The 19891-nt window shown below is 36.3% G+C and overlaps 1 protein-coding gene across 1 annotated transcript in view; it reads right to left on the reverse strand.

Moving 5' to 3' along the window:
• LOC128701517 (intermembrane lipid transfer protein VPS13A-like) overlaps positions 1-19891 on the reverse strand; it is a 146394-nt gene that overhangs the window by 58681 nt on the left and 67822 nt on the right. The window contains exons 20-33 of the mRNA XM_070101533.1: positions 17094-17314; positions 16213-16324; positions 15599-15829; positions 14564-14779; positions 12921-13010; positions 10707-10872; positions 9115-9257; positions 8525-8650; positions 7957-8106; positions 5613-5735; positions 3383-3607; positions 2886-3059; positions 2158-2334; positions 701-727 (exon numbers count right to left, since the gene is read on the reverse strand). Of these exons, the coding sequence (XP_069957634.1) occupies positions 701-727; positions 2158-2334; positions 2886-3059; positions 3383-3607; positions 5613-5735; positions 7957-8106; positions 8525-8650; positions 9115-9257; positions 10707-10872; positions 12921-13010; positions 14564-14779; positions 15599-15829; positions 16213-16324; positions 17094-17314 (2181 nt within the window). The remainder of the gene's footprint in view (positions 1-700; positions 728-2157; positions 2335-2885; positions 3060-3382; positions 3608-5612; positions 5736-7956; positions 8107-8524; positions 8651-9114; positions 9258-10706; positions 10873-12920; positions 13011-14563; positions 14780-15598; positions 15830-16212; positions 16325-17093; positions 17315-19891) is intronic.

Below are 19891 nucleotides of genomic sequence, written 5' to 3' on the forward strand. Positions count from 1 at the left end.
TAAAGGTTACTTTTCTCACTATTATTTAACACAACACTTAGCACCTCTTTCTTAATATATAAAACTGGTGTGGACTGCATCCTGGGGGTTGGTAGTATTCCTTAGATAAGACTAGAGCTTTGAAATGAGCTGAGGTAGGAAAACAGCTCTTAGCCTGCAAAACTGAACTTTTTTTTTTTTTTTTTTTTTTTTCAACAAGTCGGTCGTCTCCCACCGAGGCAGGGTGACCCAAAAAAACAAAGAAAATCCCCAAAAAGAAAATACTTTCATCATCATTCAACACTTTCACCACACTCACACATTATCACTGCTTTTGCAGAGGTGCTCAGAATACAACAGTTTAGAAGCATATACGTATAAAGATACACAACATATCCCTCCAAACTGCCAATATCCCAAACCCCTCCTTTAAAGTGCAGGCATTGTACTTCCCATTTCCAGGACTCAAGTCCTACTATATGAAAATAACCGGTTTCCCTGAACTGTATAAAAAAATAAAGTGATTTCTTTTGTCTCTCTAGTCCCTCAGAAAATGTGTTAATGCACTAAAATGCTCAGGTACTTGTTCTGTTTGTTTTCTGAGGTATTTTCTCACTGTACTTAATAGATGTTACAATTAAAAATTCACAGATTAATTAATATGTTCACCAAGGTAATGAGAGAAAGAGAATACAGAATGCATAAGATTGACAAAACTCACCTCTGTCTGAACTGTTCTCTTTTTTATCTAGAAAAAATAAAAAGCACATAAAAATGCATTAAGAAAAAATATATAGTAAAACTACAGTAATTATCACTTGCAAATAAGAAAACATTTTAAAAAAAACATATACAGCTTCTAAAAATATTAAAACACTTACTGGACATGCATAACGGAAAGAGTATCCAGGTACAAAGCACTAATAGCTAAGCAGCACACAAAACTGTTACCATGCTGTAAGAACTACAATATCAAATCTTAAACTACACAAGGCTATTTATATACTTATTTTACCTAAATAATGGACAAAGGAAATTAAAGACAGCCTCACATAAATGTTTAATATTAATTATATATCTTCTTTCTTTCAACACACCGGCCGTATCCCACCGAGGCGGGGTGGCCCAAAAGGAAAAACGAAAGTTTCTCCTTTTACATTTAGTAATATATACAGGAGAAGAGGTTACTAGCCCCTTGCTCCCGGCATTTTAGTCGCCTCTTACAACACGCATGGCTTACGGAGGAAGAATTCTGTTCCACTTCCCCATGGAGATAAGAGGAAATAAACAAGAATAAGAACTAGAAAGAAAATAGAAGAAAACCCAGAGGGGTGTGTATATATGTGCTTGTACATGTATGTGTAGTGGGACCTAAGTGTAAGTAGAAGTAGCAAGACGTACCTGAAAACTTGCATGTTCATGAGACAGAAAAAAGGACACCAGCAATCCTACCATCATGTAAAACAATTACAGGCTTTCGTTTTACACTCACTTGGCAGGACGGTAGTACCTCCCTGGGCGGTTGCTGTCTACCAACCTACTACCTAGGATTAATTATATATAGAAGCACTAAATGAAAATACTGAAGATCTACAAAAAAAAAAAAAAAATGCATTAATTGTGAAGGTGCCTCCTTAACCCTTGCATGTAAATGAATTATTACTTTCTTGACCTCAGACATGAATACAGAATGTTGGTAGGAATCCCTTGGGGAATGTTATGGACCTTCTCATTCTTTTACTCAGGTCAAAGATAATTGTAAGGAGTGGGGGGTGTCATTTACAATTCATATTTTGTTACTGAATGGTAATCTGAGTGAGGTTGGACCTGGCAATGGCTACAGAAAGAATTAACTCCTGGGAGAAAATGAAAGGTAGAACTGTGTAAAATGAGCTAAAAGTGAGAGAGAGGTCCAAATTCATTGAAGTATTAGATATGTTAGTTATGACAGGCATGGCATCAAACCTAAAACAGAAATTAGGTATAGAGTATTAAAATTATGTTTTTAAATATATAAACTAAAGTTTTAAGGGTTGTTATATATTTAAACAATTAGAATGTTTTGAAAGAATAAATAAAAATTATAAATGATTCAATAGCCTCAAAATCTAAGTTTGTGAGTCACACTATGATAAATATTAAAGGTCAAACAGGATAAAATACACATTACTAACTAACCTGGAGTGAGCTTTTAAGGTTAACCTTGGAATGTCTGTTATGTAAATACTGATCTTCTAGCCAGGCTATAAGCTCTAAACTGGGAGGAACTTTCCACACTCCATCTACTTCTAACTCCCATTTTGCTGCTCCTGGCATTAAGCTCATGTATGCTACTTCTCGCTGCCCTTCATTAACCTGCAGAGAGAGAAATAAAATATAATTATTATTATTTTTTTTAACATGCTGGCCGTCTCTCAACGAGGCAAGGTGACCTGAAAGAGAAACACGTTCATCATCATTTACACTATTACTATCTTGCTAGAGGCCCATAGATACAACAGTTAATTATTATTATTATAGAGAAAGAGAGAGAGAGAATAATGCATGTTAAATGTATGAAAGATGCACTTGCTTCAAAGGATCAAGGGGTAAAGGGAACAAGCACAGTTTTATAGATATTTCCTTTGGGCCCCACTGCAGAATACTGCATTTTTAGTACGTGAGAAATGCATTTTTATGTCAGGAGCCTTGGGGAAATGCTTGGGAGTGTGGCCACAGAAAAATGCCTACCAATTAGAGCAAATATCATATTACAGTACCTACTTTATGATTATAAGTGCCACATTATTTGTGTAATAATTTTAAATTATCTCAGCACACCATAGAAAAATCAGAAGATAATAACAAGTCCTATGGCTGATAAACCAAATGCATTAACTGAGATAAGGAATGAAATAAGAGCTTACAAGAGATAAACCAATCTTTTCCATAGCAAGGCACAGTTCAACAGAGGCTCTCTCGGTTGGAAGTCGGGTGGTAGCAGCCAGGCGATCAGACTGGGTAAAGAGTAATACTCGTTGACTCCCCTGCTTGTAACTCACCCAGTGCACTAGCATTTTATCTCTTCGTGTCTTTGTCAGCTGGAACACAAATGAAAACATTTTTTAAATATATAAGGTGAAATATTTCACTTATAAACCAAAATTATTCAAAATATATAAATAAAAGCAATTATATTTCAAATGCAATACAATAAAAATTGTTATATTCAAGTAAGCTGGGACTAAGACCTTACCAAATACAAATAATACAATTTTACTACTACAGATTTCACTACAACTCAGGGATATTGTTTAAAAATGTATTTACTTCAGAGTGCTTGCATGCATATGTTACAATATGTAAATAAAGTTAAGGAACCTTAACCTAACCTCGTAAAACCCTGTGTAACAAAAACAATTACCTGGGACCTGTGGTCTGGGATTAAGAACTGACTATGTACTTTATCAGCAGCACTGTCAGTCTCGTCATCTGAATCTGTTGAGGTTGATGCTGTAGTTTTAGACCTTTGCCGCTGCCCGAGTTTCTTTGGCCTTGTCTTGGGAGTCCCCATACAGGACTGAGATTTAGTTCTCACCATAGCAGGTTTGAGCGATGTAATAGTTACACATTTACTTCCATGATCATCCTGATTTTTAAAAAATTACAGCACTCAGAGTTACTATTGTAAATGCACATAATTCATTAGAGTATAAATAGATAAACTGATAAGTAATTTGCAGTCTAATTCCTCATCTAAACCTTTTATGCTCATAACAGAATGCATAATTTACATACAATACTCTTCAAAATGTTTGAGGAACATTCAGTATACGTATTCTACGCAGTACTATACTCCTTGACTATGACGAATGAATGCTATACTCCTCGGTTATTCATAACAGATGGGTACTATACTTCTTGACTATCCACGACAGATGCATGCTATATTCCTTGACCATCCATGACAGATGTATACTATACTCCTTGACCATCCATGACAGATGTATACTATACTCCTTGACCATCCATGACAGATGTATACTATACTCCTTGACCATCCATGACAGATGTATACTATACTCCTTGACCATCCATGACAGATGTATACTATACTCCTTGACCATCCATGACAGATGTATACTATATTCCTTGACCATCCATGACAGATGTATACTATACTCCTTGACCATCCATGACAGATGTATACTATACTCCTTGACCATCCATGACAGATGTATACTATACTCCTTGACTATCCATAACAGATGAGTACTAGACTCCTTGACTATCTCTGATGGATGCGTACCATACTGTAAGACAGTTGTGAATGACGAATTGCCCTTCAGATTAACATATTCCCTGTACTCAAGTATAGTATTAGGTCTAATATGCTGGTCAGTAGTTTGCATTGCAGAAAAGGTGTTGAAAACTACAAAAGAAAAATTGAAAATAAATACATAAAGACCAAAGGTAATAAGAGTAAGCAGAAACAAGGAGATAAGTTCACCAAATCCAAAGCAATAGTTCCAACTAAACCTAATAAGTCTTCCCTCCAAACCACTAAGACAGTAAATAAATTATTTTTTCTTGATTACAGGAACAAATCTAGCCAACAAAATCCCAAACTCTCTTGCCCAAGCTAGAGACTGTTTTGTAATTCTATCATTCTTGGCTTTCATACTGTTGATACAGGGTTGTGATCATTGAAAACTGTAATATCATAAGGTGACATGCCCAAGTACATTTCAAAGTGTTTCAAAGCCACAACTAAAAATAAATTTTCCTTTTCCATAGGTCAGAATTGAAGGAAAGTGAATAAGTGAATTTATTTAGATATCTAGAGTTCAATTGAATGAATGATGGTGAATGTGTTTATTTTTTGTGATCACCCTACTGTACCTTGGTAGGATATGGCCAATGAGACAAAAAAAAATCTGTAGTTATATGTAAATCACAAAATAAAAGAGGGACAAAAGGGAAAGAAGGTAAATCACAAAAAAAGTGGGTAAAAAGTTATGAAAGTGCTGATAGTTTAAGAGAGAAGTGTGTCATTGTCTTTTTATCAGAGTACGGTCATGCCAGTGCTTTTGTATAGATATAATCAGTCTTCAAATGTTTCAGTGAGGAAGAAGTGTCTTTTCTGAAATAAATGTGTGATTACCTATTGGTAGCTACAGGGTCAGAGCTATGTTCATGGTGTCTTGTCCTAGGTGTTTGATCTACTGTAAAGTTTCTACAGATTGTAGCACTCATGAACTTCTCTTGTATAACATTATTCTATCACTGAGTCAACTGTGGAGTGAACATTATGCTGAGATGAAAGCATTACAGGGAGACCCTTGATTAAACGAACACCCAAGCTACAATGATCTGCACTTAAGAACAAAGTCCAAGAGGCATAATGAAATACAGTATCACGAAACTAACTGTTGTATGAATTCCCATCCGCAGTTAAGAGTAGGAAAAATTGTTCTTTGTAACATGCTTTTCCGTAAGATAACAGGGTTAAGGTTACGAAAGACTTGTTTCAAGTTGAAACACCAAGATCACAACTCGTTTGTAAACTGGGTATCTAATACAAACAGTTACAACAATGTTTACTATAATTCAGATGTGAATCAGTAAATATCAAGAGACAGGTTCTTGATTACCTTACTGATGATAGCAGGCAGGTCTTCACTTTTTCTGTTGTAGATGTTCCAGAGGAGTTCATGTGGCAATGTTGGGTCATCCCAAGTATACAGTTGTGATTGGTGTGGTGCCAAGAGATGTGTCTGAAAGTACAAAGAAATATATATAGTGGAACCTTGGTACTCAAACAGCTCCGTACTCGAACAATTCGGTATTCGAACGCGTTGTTTGGTAAACAAACCACTCAGTAGTCGACAGTTTGCTCGGCACTGGACCAAATAAACACGACCTGCTAGAACTTCGCTGTCAACTTTTTCGTAATTCTTCGCATTTTTTGGTGTTTTTTTATATTATTTGTATAAATAAGTCACCATGGGGCCTAAGAGGGTTTGTGATAACAGCCAACCAAAAAGAAAATTGGTTGGGAAAAATTAATTCTGTACTCGAACAGATCAGCACACGAATGGCCTTCAGGAACCAATTAAGTTCGAGTGTCGAGGTTCCACTGAACAGCACTCTTTTAACTTTTTAAAGTCTGTTCTTATATCTTACCACCATTCTTACCATCTGTGAAAAGGATAAAACAGAATTTTGCATATATGTAGTCACTCTCTTAGCTAACCCTTCCTTGTACTGAATTTCTGTAAGGTACTCTCACCTTAGTTGGGATACGACAGTTGTTCATATGTTCACAGTGGAGGATCATGATTCCATCCAACCTCTGGCTGTTAGAATCATTTTACAATTACGTAAAAAATTAACATAACTGAAATATGACTAATTATAAGAATCTAGTACAGATTTATTTCTAAGTATGCATTATATCTACTGGTAATTATATTTGGGTAAAATTTTTAACAAATTCCAACTGAAATTTGTGCCTGGGGTCTACTTCAGCTCTCTACCTCAAACCAAATATCACACAACAAGAGGAAGCTATCAGAAACAACACGAACCAAAATTTTAGGCAATATATTATGTCTTTATTCAGATCCCTAGACTTACAGGAAAACTGCAACAAAACACACAGGCCTGAGACCCTATAAAAGCTTAATACACATAAGAGCCAACCAGCCAGGCTGTGGTTCATATGTCGGTTTGCATGTGGCCAACAGCAAGTCTGGTTGGTCAGGCCCTGATCCACCATGAGGCCTGGTCATGAATCAGGCCACGGGGGCATTGATGCTGAAACACCCTTCAGGCATGGATTAAAAAATTATAATTTTTGAAAAAAAAAAGAAAAAAAAAAAAAATTCTATGAAATGATAGAGAATTTTTTCATGATGTTAATGACACCACAAGTACAAAATTTGATGGAAAACTTACAGAATTATGCTCCCGTGAAGTTAGTGATCTTGGCGATGTTTACGCATCAGTGATTTCGCTCATTTTGAGCCCTATTTTCGGCCAATTCCATTGTTCCAGTCGACCAAACTCATAGCTATTTCTTTCCAACTCCATTTGTTCTATCGATTGAGTACAAGAAACCACCCATTTACCAATTTCAACTACCCAATAAAATGGTCAGAAATTGGCAATATGGCCAATTTCACACAAATTAAAAAAGATGCCAATTTCAAAATAGGGTACAGAATGAACAATACAGACATTCTTGGCACTAAAATAAAATTTTCTCTGCTCATCAGTCATGTCTCCAGGGCTCTCTTATATTACTCATGCTTTCTATTTTGAATTTTTATTCACACAAAAAATAGAAGATTTACTGTTATGCAGACTACTGCATTATTGTAATAATTATATAAGTAATGTCAACCCATTCATGACTGCATATCAGAATGGTTAATTGGACACTTACTGGACAATGACATCATTTGTTTACTCTTGAACATCAGCAAAAATTTAACATTTCTGCTATTTTGAGCTCATTTTCAAGGTCCCTTTCATCATGAAACCAATCAAAATCATCTCTATTTCTGTAATATGTCTTCCATTCTATCAAATGAGACCAAGAAAATGAGATTACAACCATAGATACTACACGAAAATACACCTCAAAGTCAGTGTTTTAATCCAAATACATGGTCAGATTTTTTTCTCATTATGCACCGCGTGCTGCAGGATTTTTTTTTATACTGCGCACACTGATCACACAGACTCCTCCTCTCACATATGGGCCTGCCAGTTTTCTCCCACTTGATTTGAAGCCGCTAGAATTTTGGAGTATACAGTAAATACATCAAAAATACTGGCTCGTAAGACGTATATAAACGACTGAAACAGTCAAAGGGTTAATGTATCTGGAGCCCAATTACAGAGTAAAACATAAGGAAAAAATGCCTTATGAACTATGACAGACAAAAGTACTACACTGTATTTTGCCCCAAGATATTAGCATGATCTTACTTGGTTTGAGCCTTTTTGGTGAATACGAAGATGCACATCGTCACACCAGTTCTCAACTCTAACTGGTGCATCACCTGCTTGATATTTGTCAAAGGTGATTGTCACTGGGTGATCCGACCCCACACCAGACACACTCACATTCAGTGCTCTCTGTCATCAAGAAATATTAAAGATATTAAATTATATTACTGTAGTAGCTTTACTAATATACACAGATCCATAGCATGCAAAACTTTGTTATGTTTCTGGTGTTAGAGATATATAAAAATGATACTGTACTTACTATTATGATAGCATTATAATATTGAAAATACAAACATACAGTAATTGCTCTTAACATAATTTTCTTTAGAAATTTAATAATTTAATGCAAAAAGTTGAAACCCCGAGGTAACTTTAGATACGAAACTATTTTCCTGCAAGTATTTATTTATTTTGTCAAAGATTCATGTAACAGGGGAAAGAAACAGAGCATGAAATACAACAGATACCAATGAATGTGAAGGTGCCTTGAAAAGTATTTAAGAATAAGTAGAGAGTGACTAAAACGATGACAATGTAAGCTTACCCCCTTTTCCATCCGAACAACTGTCGAGTGGTTGGAATTGAAGTGAAAATGTTGGGATCTCACTTGCTGGTCACGGTAACGTACAACCATGTGCATGTTTTCACTGTCAGGCCAAAATGCCATACACTATGGAGAAAAATTACTGATGAAATAACAATACCAGTACAAGATTGTATATTAGCACTGAAATTGCATAAATTTTTGTATAAATTATTCTCAAGAATAAAACTCCAATCACTGCCCCCAATATGAAGCATAAATAATCAAACCCAATTGCAATATCTGATCACAATTAAAGGTAACAATATTAAAATTTCCACAGAAAAATGTTGTATATAAATTAATCTCAGATGTTAAAATTTTCTACCATATATTTCACAGTAATTTTTTTTAACATCAGCCATTTTCCACCAAGGCTAGGCAACCCAAGGATGAAAATATCCACTCACCATCACTAAGTGTTTTGCCACAAGTACAATGACATAACAAATCAAATAATCCACCAGACTTAAAAATTCCAACTCATTATTCTCATCTTTTCTCGTGGTAGATCCTCTAACAAAACAAAATAAAAAATGTAAATTCTTTACCTGCTGAGGATGAATGTCGTACCAGAGCTCCACTTTGTCATTCTCTTGCATAAACTTAAGTGGTCGGGCAGTAAGGTTACGTATTAAGAAGTATGGCATCAGGGTTACCATCTTTGTTAAGTGAAGTTTGCCCCGGTTTGGTCCTGAAGAAATATGGGTTTATGACACTCAAGTAGTAAATTATTATAGTTACTGTACCTAGACATTCTGAGAGTGTTTAAATGGAACAAATGTAGTTTATTTTTTATATATGCACTTAAAAAAGAAATGCTTATTACACACTGTCTAAAAATGATTTAAAATACAGTGGAACCTCGGTACTTGAACAGCTATGTACTCAAATAATTCGGTATTGGAACGTTTTTCTTCGGTAAACAAATTGCTGAGTAATTGACCGTTTGCTCAGCACTTGACCAAACAAACATGACCTGCAAGAACTTAGCTGTAAACTATTTCATGTTTCTTAGCATTTTTTGGTGTTTTTTATATTACAGCCTATTATTATTATTATTATTATAATGTTGGTAGAATTACTGACAATATGTTAAGTTAAAGGACAAATGTGCAACTACTGCAACATTTTATTGTGGCAACGTTTTGCTCTGCAGGAACTTTAAATACAAATACACATACATGTACTTTATTTCTTTTCTGCAGTATATAATTAATGTAGTTTACATGTAATAAAATATTGTTAATCATAAATAAAAGCCACTAGCATGCAGTGTATTTTGAGCACATTTATCCTAGTGCTTCAATACTACTGGAGAACTAGAGACAGTTTGTCAAGCTTGTCAAAGTTCCTGGAAAGTGAAACATTGCCGCAATAAAATGTCACATAAGTTGCACATATGTCCTTTTACCTAACTTTTTTTTACTGACACACTGGCCATTTCCCACCAAGGCACTGTGACCCAAAAAAGAAGAAACACATTTATCATGACTCACTCCATCACTGTCTTACCAGAGGTATGCTGACACTACAGTTAAACACCTGCAACATATCTACACCCCTCCTTCAGAGAGCAGGCACTGTACTTTTCACCATCAGGACTCAAGTCTTGCTAACTGGTTTCCCCAAAATCCCTTTATAAATGTTACTTTGCTTACACTCCAACATATTAAATATAGAGCTAATGAAGATTTCAGTGCTAATACAACAAGATAAGATAAGACGAGATACTTTGGAGTGAATGATGGTGAAAGTTTTTCTTTTTCGGGCCACCCTGCCTTGGTGGGAATCGGCCAGTGTGATAATAAAAATAAAATACTTTAAAGAACAAATGGCACAATGCTGTGACTGGAACAATACACAAATAACCCGCACATAGGAGAGAGGAAAGAGAACTTTGTAAATGGTCCAAATTGGACTGAAATGTCATCATAAGCTCCTCTCTCCTGTGTGGGTTATTTGTGTATGAGATACTTTATTTCAGTATGATACAATATTTGTACAAAGGTGAATGACATTTAGGAGTGCATGCAGAAAGCCCCTTAATATGCAAAGTATTTCGGGCAAACTTATGACTAACTTAAGATTAATCAAACAATGACAATTTGAGTGGTTTTATACATACAGAAAAAGAACCCACCTTGAACTCCCTCAATTGGGGCTTGTGCTGTTAAGGTTGACTGCTTAACCTTAGCCAAAATTCTATACTTTCTGCCACGTACACTATCAGTACAAACAACAACACCACAGGAGCCGACAGCTTCGCAGCTCCACCGACGAGACCAATCACTCTCAAGAACTCTTATCTAAAAACAAATTGTTACTTAATCTTTGTGTTCCATGGAAAGCACTCTTAAAAATATTATTAAAATTTAAATAAAATGTTAAGAGCTTTACTAATACTGTACTGTAATACATACCTATAAAAATTAAAATACAGGCAAGTTAAACAAGTAAATTTTCAATTATAAGAATTATAACAAATTTTCATGTACAATATCATGAACTGTCAGTAAAATTATAATCTAATTGCATGTATAATTGCACAGCATGTTTGAAACATAAACCAAGATCAATGTATAAGAAAAGAAAAGGTTTTAGTGAGTACGTCCAACTACGTGTATACTCTTGAAAATAATTTCAAGTGCTCTATAAGCCATAATACTGTACAATTATTATTTAGGTACAATAACCACTTACTTCTCCATGGGGAAGTGGAACAGAATTCTTCCTCCGTAAGCCATGCGAGTCATAAGAGGCGACTAAAATGCTGGGAGCAAGGGGCTAGTAACCCCTTCTCCTGTATATATTACTAAATTTCAAAGGAGAAATTTTCGTTTTTCCTTTTGAGCCACCCCACCTCGGTGGGATACGGCTGGTATGTTGAATTCAGAAGAATAACCACTTACTACTATAAGCCTTAAAGCAGTGTAAGTGGGCTGCCTTGATGCCAATGAAAGGCACTTGATCCAAGGTATTAGAGTTATCCTTCTCTTCCTTGAATCAAATCTCATTTATTCCCTAGGCTCTGTATGATTTCTACAAATTTAGCAATTCCCCATGAATATAATAAAAACAATAATCTACCACTGCAAAACTGTAGGTGTTAACCTGTCATTTCATATCATTATTTCATGATACAGGTAGGCCCCACTTATACAGCAGGTTAGGTTCTGGCATACTGCTGTAAAGCAAAAAATTGCTGTAAAGTGAAGCAGCCTTTTTTTCACTTTCAAATGCATATAAAAGCCTGATAACACGTTTACACTATCAAACGTGAGCACTATACTAAGGCCTAAAAAATGCATATATAGTATTCAGATATTTGGGAGTGGACGTGTCAGCGGATGGGTCTATGAAAGATGAGGTGAATCATAGAATTGATGAGGGGAAAAGGGTGAGCGGTGCACTTAGGAATCTGTGGAGGCAAAGAACTTTGTCCTTGGAGGCAAAAAGGGGAATGTATGAGAGTATAGTTTTACCAACGCTCTTATATGGGTGTGAAGCATGGGTGATGAATGTTGCAGTGAGGAGAAGGCTGGAAGTAGTGGAGATGTCATGTCTGAGGGCAATGTGTGGTGTGAATATAATGCAGAGAATTCGTAGTTTGGAAGTTAGGAGGAGGTGCGGGATTACCAAAACTGTTGTCCAGAGGGCTGAGGAAGGGTTGTTGAGGTGGTTCGGACATGTAGAGAGAATGGAGCGAAACAGAATGACTTCAAGAGTGTATCAGTCTGTAGTGGAAGGAAGGCGGGGTAGGGGTCGGCCTAGGAAAGGTTGGAGGGAGGGGTAAAGGAGGTTTTGTGTGCGAGGGGCTTGGACTTCCAGCAGGCATGCGTGAGCGTGTTTGATAGGAGTGAATGGAGACAAATGATTTTTAATACTTGACGTGCTATTGGAGTGTGAGCAAAGTAACATTTATGAAGGGATTCAGGGAAACTGGCAGGCCGGACTTGAGTCCTGGAGATGGGAAGTACAGTGCCTGCACTCTGAAGGACGGGTGTTAATGTTGCAGTTTAAAAACTGTAGTGTAAAGCACCCTTCTGGCAAGACAGTGATGGAGTGAATGATGGTGAAAGTTTTTCTTTTTCGGGCCACCCTGCCTTGGTGGGAATTGGCCAGTGTGTTAATAATACATGTAATATAATAATATAAGTACACATATTACTTACCTTAAAATATTTTCATCCTTTGTTTATAGAGAGTGGAGAATATATTTATTGTAGGAAGTTTGAATAAATGAAGATTGGGTATATTTGAAAACCACTGTATTAGTGAAACACTGTAAAGTGGGGCCCTCTTGTATTGCTATAGCTAAAAGCAATTATTCCAGCAAGCCACAGATGACTCTTACCTTAAGTTTATATGGATAATTTCTCTTGTACCGAAATAAGATTATATCTTCAGACCCATTCAGATCATATATATTCTTTGATCTTGATCCCTGAAATACATAAAAAAATTATTATATCTAAATGCATGAATTTAAAATCTTACTCTTTTGCTTGATAATGAATAAAAATGGCACAGTACCATTAATGGTCCAAGTCAGACCAAAACATTGTCATAACTTTGTTTCTCATGTGTGCAAGTTATTTGTTTACTGCTTGATAACGTTGTCCATTCAAACAGTCAAATATATATATATATAACCATTTGTTAATCAAGCCATGTATCCTCCTTAACAAGAAAAAGCAAGGCAAAAAAACAAAAAGACGTACAGTATTTGGATTGGCAGGATAGCTCTAGCTAACTAGCTAGGTAGAGCTAGTGTTGCTCCATGATTCACTGCTTGGACCTGCCAATCTTCAATTTTTTTTAAAGACATGAAGAGGTTGTAGGAAACCCAAACAACTGAGCTGAGGTAAAAGGTATTTAAAGGCATCAAAAATTGTGCATACTAGTATATCACACAGTTATCACCTGTGTATTGGTACATCAGACACACAGTTGTCACCTGCAAACTGGTACATCAGACATAGTCATCACCTGTGTACTGGAACATCAGACAAACAGTTGTCACCTGTGTACTGGTACATCAGACACAGTCATCACCTTCATATTGGTACATCAGACACACAGACATCACCTGCATACTGGTACATCAGACACACAGTTGTCATCTGCATACTGGTACATTAGACACACAGTTGTCACCTGCATACCAGTACATCAGACACACAGTCATCATCTGCGTACTGGTACATCAGACACACAGTCATTGCCTGCGTACTGATACATCAGACACACAGACATCACCTGTGTACTGGTACATCAGACACATAGTCATCACCTGTGTACTGATACAACAGACACAAAGACATCACCTGTGTACTGGTACATCAGACACACAGTTGTCACCTGCATACTGGTACATCAAACACACAGTCATCACCTACATACTGGAACATCAGACACACAGACATCACCTGTGTACTGGTACATTAGACACAGCTGTCACCTGCGTACTGGTACATTACACACAGTTGTCACCTGTGTACTGGTACATCAGACACGCAGTCATCACCTGCATATTGGAACACTGGACACAGTTAAAACGTTAAGAGTTTGTATAATAGTTCCCTTGAGGCTAAGAGGGAGTAAATCTGGCAAGTGGCAAGGTGAAAGGTGGGGCCATTAGCTAGGACTAGAACCACATATGGGTGAATGCACATAGGCGAGTACTGTAAATATATGCTGTATATTTAGTTAGGCTTAACCTTGCTCGAAAAGCTCCACATAACTATGGACTTTCAACATGCACTCCAATATCATCCATTTCTATATAAACAATGTATCATGATCAATAATAACCCATAGGGAGAGAGAAACTCAAGAGATTGATTGATCTGTATATTCTGACCCCTTCTGAGGATCCCATGTCTCCATGTGGGTTATTATTAATCACTGACAAATGTTCATCACAGTTTTTCACAATGAATCATGTTGTAATAAACTTGTGCTTGTATTACAAGAAAATACTAAGACTGTACTTACTCTAATGTGTAATGGAAGTCCAGTCTTGTTAACAATCCAGTAAGGAGAATATACATAAATAGAAGTTGATCCTTCTCTGACACAGTAAAGTGCCAAATCAAGTTTTTTACGAGCATTGCCATCACCGTGACTTAGAGAAAGTGTTCGATGGTGATCACCTTTCTCTGCTCCTATTTCAAGAGTACCATTCCAATCACTGCCTAAATAATTACACACCTGAAATAAAATTAGAAAAGAATTAACAAAAATATATTCTGACCACACTGAAAGTGATCACTACTTCAATTTACATTACAGTGTTATTAAATAAATATTTTACTTATCTGATTCTTCTAGAATTGATGTAAAAAAAATTTTCAAACCTTTGAGATGAGACCTAATAACTGTATTCTCAATACATCTCATTAAGTGAAAAAATTACCTTTAGCATTAACTTTCCAGACTCACATTTATCTCACTCAAAAGCTTTTTCTTAGAAGAATTTATAGCCACCTGCCGCCTTTTTTGGTAGCTTCTTTCTTTCTTTTACTCTAAATTTGCTACCTTTTTTGGAAGCTTTTTTCTCTTACTCTTAATTTGCTATTTTTTTAGGTAGCTTCTTTCTTTTTCTCTAAATCTACCACCTATTTAGTAGCTTCTAACTTTTACTCTAAATTTGCTACCTTTTTTTTTTTTTTGGTAGCTTCTTTCTTTTTCTCTAAATCTACCACCTATTTAGTAGCTTCTAACTTTTACTCTAACTTTGCTACCTTTTTTTTTTTTGGTAGCTTCTTTCTTTTACTCTAAATCTACCACCTTTTTAATAGCTTCTTTCTTTTACTCTAAATTTGCTACTTTTTTTTGGTAGCTTCTTTCTTTTACTTACTCTAAATTTGTGAATTACCAGCTTCTGATTGTACCTTCAACTTTATTTACATAAAACATTCATGTAATCATTCATGATAAACTAGAAAAAAAGCAAATGTTGATGGAAAACAAACTGCACACATCATTAACAAATATATAATGTTATGTGACTAAGAATTGGTCACTCACCTGAACTTCTAGGCACAGCTTCTCCTGCAGATTGACTTTATAGAGAGAGGTTAGAGCCCCAGGATCAAGAGTGAGAGGCTGAGCAAGTACTGGATGTGTCACAACCAGAGTGCATGGAAGATGATTGTATATGGTAAGAGGTGGTGACAGTCGCAGTGTGTAATTTGGAAGAACTCCACTCAGTCCTTCCCACTGAAGGCTACTTAATTTCATGCTTTCTTGAATTGTCACCTAAAACACAAATTTATAATCAGTAACAATGAAGAAAAATTAAGTTATTTCTTGATTACATTTGCATGAGCTGAGGCAAAGGTACAGGATGTCCTTAATTTATAGATGAGCTGTGGTCCTAATTTTTTAACTTAAAATTTAGTTTGTGTAGCAAATAACAATACAGAGGATGTATGTTACACACATTTGGAATAGAGCTCAGGGGTTGTAAAACACAGTTTTGCAAGTGTGGATGTGTGTAACTTGGAGTGTTTGAAGGATGAACCCTCCTAATTAAGCACTAATTAAGCATTACCATATAGAGAAACAACCAATTATAATTTTGAGTGAAAAGAGAGAGAGAATGGTATAATGTAATTCACAAAAGCCATAAAGTTACATACAGCTGCAGCAATGTCAGGGTCGTGCTCTGACTTGGGTTTACAGGTGAGTAGATAAGAACAAGTAGATGAAAGCACATCCTTCCACCACACTCCGATTTCACTAATGCCATAGCTGAAATAAGGTGTGTTTAATTATTAAAATAATTACTACATTATTACTGAAAAGCTAATACAATATTTGTTGTCTCGCATTACAGCATAATAGTTCAAGTAGGGCCTTCATGTACAAGGGCTCCTCGACTTACAATGGTTTGACTTTATATTTAGCATTATGATGGTGCAAATGCAATTACACCTACCATCCGACTTACGACCGAGTTCGGTTCCGAGAAACCGGTCGTAAGTCGAAATGGTCGTAAGTCGAACTTTACTACTGAATATCAACAAAACATTTTTGTAATGCCTTTATTTTATTGTTTTATTTTGGTATTTCATGTTTTACTTTACTTTTTATGTTGTTAGTACTGTATTTTATACTGTAAGGTTTAGGATAAACACTGTGTACAACACAAATAGTTGTTTATTTCCCAGATATTTGCCATAAAAAACACGGTCGTAAGTCGAGTGGTCGTAAGTCGAGCAGGTCGTAAGTTGGATGGTAGGTGTACTTTGGAGGTGAAACTTAATTGCCCAGCATGATGGCAGTAACTTGTATTAATTTATTTACTTTTCAATATTAGTATTTAGTTAGTTACAGTAATTATCTGTTTATTTACTTATTCAGTGAGATTAGTTATACATGTATATTTATTTATTTAACATATCGGATTCATGTTCAACTTTCAATATTTTTGACTTACGATGGGTTCGTCGGAACGTAACCCCATCGTACGTCGAGGAGCACCTGCATAGCCAAGCACTGAGCCACACATTCAACTCACTCTGCAGCAGCAGGTTGGATATGTAGAGGGGAGTGATAAGCAACAGTAAGAGGTACTGTGAAAACTTGGTCTGGCTGCAGGGTGACCATGGGAACATGAGCCTCAAAGGGGTTGACAGGTGACACCACTCTAGTGTGCAGCTCTCCCATTGATGAACTAAGCATCTCTATAATACTCTTCTTGAAGCAAATGTTGAGAGGTAGAGGCATATCATTCAAAATCTGTAAATAAAATAGTTTGGTGTGAGAGAAGTACAAATTTAATATACCTGTTTAATTGACCTTACCCAAAGTTTTAAAAATATATGTTGATTATTTTCATAAAACAAAATTTAGCCAGAAAATTGATTAAAAGTACAGATAACTTTTCTAGTCCTAAGGTTCACATTTCTTTATACAGCCTCTCCTCACTTAGCAACGTACATGTTTACTGAAGACTCGGACTTACAAGAGGCTCTCCAACCAGTATGCATAACTAAATAATGTATATTAGTGCTGATTTCCTCTAGTCTGTTTATTAGAATACACAGTACACTGCTGTATAAGCATTTAAAAATATATCAGAAATGTTATAAATGGTGCAAAGATAACATTAAAACAATATTAAAGATGACTGACACAAATCCACTACCATTATAGTATGCTCCTCACTTCGTGATGAATGCGTTTACCAACGTGGTTTTACGAATGGAACTCCATCATTAAGTGAGGAGAGGATGTAGTTTAGAAACTGAAAGTCTTTGTAGATGAATGGTTCAGAGAACCGACATGTTGATAAATTAGACACATGTGCAACTCTTGGGTATCTTTATTGAGGAAACGTTTCGCCACACAGTGGCTTCATCAGTCCATACGTAGGAGAAACTTGAAGAACAGGAGGAGAATGAGGTAATCAGTCCCTCAACCTTGAGTTGATGTGTTCAGTCCATCAATCTTGAATAGAATACGGCATATCAGCAGAGAAGCAGCTTATAAACCATATGGCAGGAGAGGTGCAGCAGTCATAGGTCGTGTCACATTTGTTCAATGTGGAAGTAGGTCGTGCCCAAGAATTAGGCAAGTGAAGAAAGATACCCAAGAGTTGCACATGTGTCTAATTTATCAAACTGAAAGTCGCTTTGTTTACATAGTGAATGTAGTTTTTTACATGAAATATTGAAAATAATTTATGTACATACTACAATTTAAACTTTAGTTGTAATCTCATAATGACAACATAATAAAGAAGGAGTATGAGGAAAAATATTTACCAGTAAGAGGGGAATGTGTGAGAGTACAGTTATACCAACGCTCTTATATGGGTGTGAAACATGGGTGGTGAATGTTGCAACAAAGAAAAGGCTGGAGGCAGTGGAGATGTCATGTCTGAGAGCAATGTGTGGTGTAAATATAATGCAGAGAATTCGTAATTTGAAAATTAGGAGGTGTGGGATTACCAAAACTATTATTCAGAGGGCCGAGGAGGGATTGCTGAGGTGGTTCGGACATGCAGAGAGGAAGGAACAAAATAGAATGACTTCGAGAGTGTATAAATCTATAGTGGAGGGAAGGTGGGGTAGGGGTTGGCCCAGGAAAGGTTGGAGAGAGGGGGTAAAGGAGGTTTTGTGTGTGAGGGGCTTGAACTTCCAGCAAGCATGCGTGAGTGTGTTAGATAAGAGCGAATAGAGACAAATGATTTTTAGGACTTGATGTGGTGTTGCAGTGTGAGCAAGGTAACATTTATAGAGGGATTCAGGAAAATGGGCAAGCCAGACTTGAGTCCTGGAGATGGGAGGAACAGTGTCTGTACTCTGAAGGGGAGGGGGTGTTAATCTTGCTTATAACTGTAGTGTACGTGAGCCTCTGGCAAGACAGTGATGGAGTGAATGATGATTTAAGTTTTTCTTTTTCAGGCCTCCCTGCCTTGGTGGGAAACGGCCGATGTGTTAATAAAAAAAATAAATATACGTATTTAATTCACCAAATGGCATCGTTACAAAGTGGGTGGAGCTATAGTAGAGGGAGAAGCCAGCAGCATCACAGGATTCACCATGACACATGGAGGTGTGTGCCTCACAGCACTATAAAATATTGTATAATTATACTATTACTATCAATAAAGGTTATATACCTATCATATTTATTCCAGAAGAATATGTGGTAAAACATAAATAACGCAGAAGCATGATAAAGATGCCCAAATTAATAAAAACTGACATTACATAGAGAGGTATTGAAGATTGGGTGGAGCTATATGAGAGAGGAAGAAGGCACGGGCTCATGGCACTATAAAATATTGTATAATTATACAATTATATAATTATTTACCTATCATATTTATTACAGAATAATATTTGGTATAACATAAATAAAGTAGAGGTATGATAAAGATGCCCAAATTAATAAAAACTGACATTACATGGAGAGGTATTGAAGGGTGGGCGGCAGTGGAGGGCGGGAGGAATAAAAAAAAAAGTGACCACAACCATTACAGAAAACATTATGCACCTGAATGGTAACTATAAGAACATAAGAACATAAGAATGTAGGAACACTGCAGAAGGCCTACTGGCCCATACGAGGCAGGTCCTTATCAAAACGACATCTACCTAAAGCTACTCAAGAAATAACTCCCGTACCCCTTGACACCAATTAAACCCAGCCCCTCCCACTCATATATTTGTCCAGTCTCTTCTTAAAGCTACCCAAGGTCCTAACCTCTATCACCCCACTGGGAAGACTGTTCCACGCATCTACAACTCTGTTAGAAAACCAGTACTTACCTATGTCCTTTCTAAATCTAAATTTATCCAACTTAAA

This window comes from Cherax quadricarinatus, chromosome 78, assembly GCF_038502225.1.
Source record: "Cherax quadricarinatus isolate ZL_2023a chromosome 78, ASM3850222v1, whole genome shotgun sequence".
NCBI lineage: Eukaryota > Metazoa > Arthropoda > Malacostraca > Decapoda > Parastacidae > Cherax > Cherax quadricarinatus.